The sequence below is a fragment of the Buceros rhinoceros genome, unplaced genomic scaffold (assembly GCF_000710305.1).
Source record: "Buceros rhinoceros silvestris isolate BGI_N320 unplaced genomic scaffold, ASM71030v1 scaffold14484, whole genome shotgun sequence".
In the NCBI taxonomy this organism is placed as follows: Eukaryota; Metazoa; Chordata; class Aves; order Bucerotiformes; family Bucerotidae; genus Buceros; species Buceros rhinoceros.
This window is the reverse complement of record NW_010406613.1, coordinates 89,653-91,975: the sequence shown is the minus strand read 5'-3', so window position 1 is coordinate 91,975 and position 2,323 is coordinate 89,653. Positions and strand designations below refer to the sequence as shown.

General features: G+C 49.2%; 1 protein-coding gene across 1 annotated transcript in view; it reads right to left on the bottom strand.

The window, feature by feature from the left end:
• Positions 1-2,006: 2,006 nt before the first annotated feature.
• LOC104491722 (reticulon-1-like) overlaps positions 2,007-2,323 on the bottom strand; it is a gene marked incomplete at its 3' end in the record, with an annotated part of 65,091 nt that continues 64,774 nt past the window's right edge. The window contains exon 4 of the mRNA XM_010134187.1: positions 2,007-2,308. Coding sequence (XP_010132489.1) covers positions 2,007-2,308 — 302 coding nt within the window. The remainder of the gene's footprint in view (positions 2,309-2,323) is intronic.

Sequence of the window (2,323 nt, the reverse complement as noted above, 5' to 3'; positions counted from 1 at the left end):
TGGGTGCGACGGGACTGGGGGCTTCGGCAGAATGCTTGAGGGGTATCTAGGAGTGACGACTCTGCTGGGTCACTGGGTAGAAATAGCGAGGGCAGGTTTTACATTTCTTCTTCGCTTATGGATGCGGAGTCTGGGAGCAGCATGACCCCAGCTGAGGGAAAGGAGGGAAGTCCAGAGAAAACACACCGGGGGAGGCAGCCCCTAAAAGAAGATGTCTGCTTCTTCCCTTAACACAACAGAGAAGTGGCGTGTCTGCCTTTCCAGCACCCTGATGCAAGGCAGTGGGACCTCCCAGGGCTGTTCGGGCAGTGCTGAGGTTCAGCTTTGCCCCTGGACAGGAAGATTCCTGTGCCAGCAATTACTCTGGCCCCACCAGTGCCTTCCAGTGAGGCCGCAGCCGTGAGGCTCAGCCACGCAGTGTGCAGCTGTTTTGATGGGTTGCTGTTATCAACTGTCACGAAGGCAGCCTTGAGCAGTCGCCAAAGTCTGAATAAATAACAATTACTGCCTGAAGATCTTCATTACCTTGTCGTGCAAAAAGCGTAAAACGATAAAAACCAGCATGTCTTAGAAGTAGCATGGGATGGCACCCAAGCAAATAAAAGAAGAAAAATAGGACTCTAAATTCTATTTATTATATGAAATTTCTGGCTGATGCAGGCAGGGTAAACTCACAGCTGCGGTGGACTCTTTGTGTCTCTTTTTTGTACATGAAAGCGTACACACACGTACTCGGTTTTGGATAGCAGCTGGGTATTTCTCTGAGGGCAGGTATCAGTGTGGGTGGAAATCCCACAATGCCATTTTAAGGAACTTCCAGTTGATTTTTAAATGCTTCTAGGTGCCACCAAAGCAATGGAAATTCCAGCCTGGGGATACTGATTGTCAAATGTTCATTGTCAAAGGGGTTTGACCCAGGATGTTGAAATTTGATTTCAAGTCTGAAAATTCTGTTTCCTATCTCAGAACTTTTTTCCTTTTTAAAGCACTATACTACTTCCATATTTTAGCAGTGTGTAACAGGGAAAATGAAGAATATATATTATGTATTATGATCATGTATTACTGCAGTAATCAAACAATAAGAAAACATATAAACACGGGAGTTAGGTGCCTCCCCAATAGAAATCAGGAGCCTTTAAAAGAGACTGGCTCTTTGTCCCTCCAGTCCCCTTTGTAAATGAGGTGACAGCATTTCCCTCCTCAGCACTTCCTAAAAGCAGCACTTGAATACAACACTTATTTGTAACAATCCAACCTTATTCTCTGCAAGAACAGAGGTGTTAAACAGCCATTAACATTTAAAAACCAAATCCAGGCATTTGCAGGCCCTGGTCCCACACCCCCCATTTCCTCTGGAAGCATGGCCAGACAGGGTGACCAAGAGACCCCAAAATCCCCAGAATCCAGCCCAAACCACCACCTGACTGAAGAATCCCCAATGACACCCGACAGCTCAGAGTTCCCCCTCTTTTCACACCGAAAGGGCAGTCCATCCTGAGCAGCGTGTCAGTGATGGGCAGAACAGCTCACATTCCCCTTCGGTGCAACAATGCAAAGTGGTGCCTGAGCAGGGCAGAAACACCTCCAGCCATGGAGACCCATTAACATCTGCTCGCACCTCCTCAGACCCACCCCACAAACCCACAGTAATTCTCCATCATGCAGTTCTGCAACTGCAACCACTCTCTGAATAAAAAAAAAAACAAAACAAAACAAAAAACCGGGCTGTGCACCCGCATTACCTGTGCCAGAGGATGGTGGTGTGACAGAGCCTGGGCTGTCGTCTTCTGGCTCTGACACCGTCACCGTTGGTACCACCTCATGGCTCGGCTTCAGGCCGGTCTCCAGCTGAGTCAGGCTCGACTCTTTGCTGACAGCTTCTCCCCACCTCCTCAGACCCACCCCACAAACCCACAGTAATTCTCCATCATGCAGTTCTGCAACTGCAACCACTCTCTGAATAAAAAAAAAAACAAAACAAAACAAAAAACAGGGCTGTGCACCAGCATTACCTGTGCCAGAGGATGGTGGTGTGACAGAGCCTGGGCTGTCGTCTTCTGGCTCTGACACCGTCACCGTTGGTACCACCTCATGGCTCGGCTTCAGGCCGGTCTCCAGCTGAGTCAGGCTCGACTCTTTGCTGACAGCTTCTCCAGCACTTTCTATCTCTGTGAGTGTGATCTTGACAGGGGCTGTAACCACAGAGGTACTGTGCTCATCTCCAGACCTCGTGTCTTCAAGCGGGGCTTGCTCTTTGGCTACCTTCGTGCTCTCCGAAGCTGTCCGCTGAGGTTCAGCGGCATGGCTGGGGGTGGTGGGG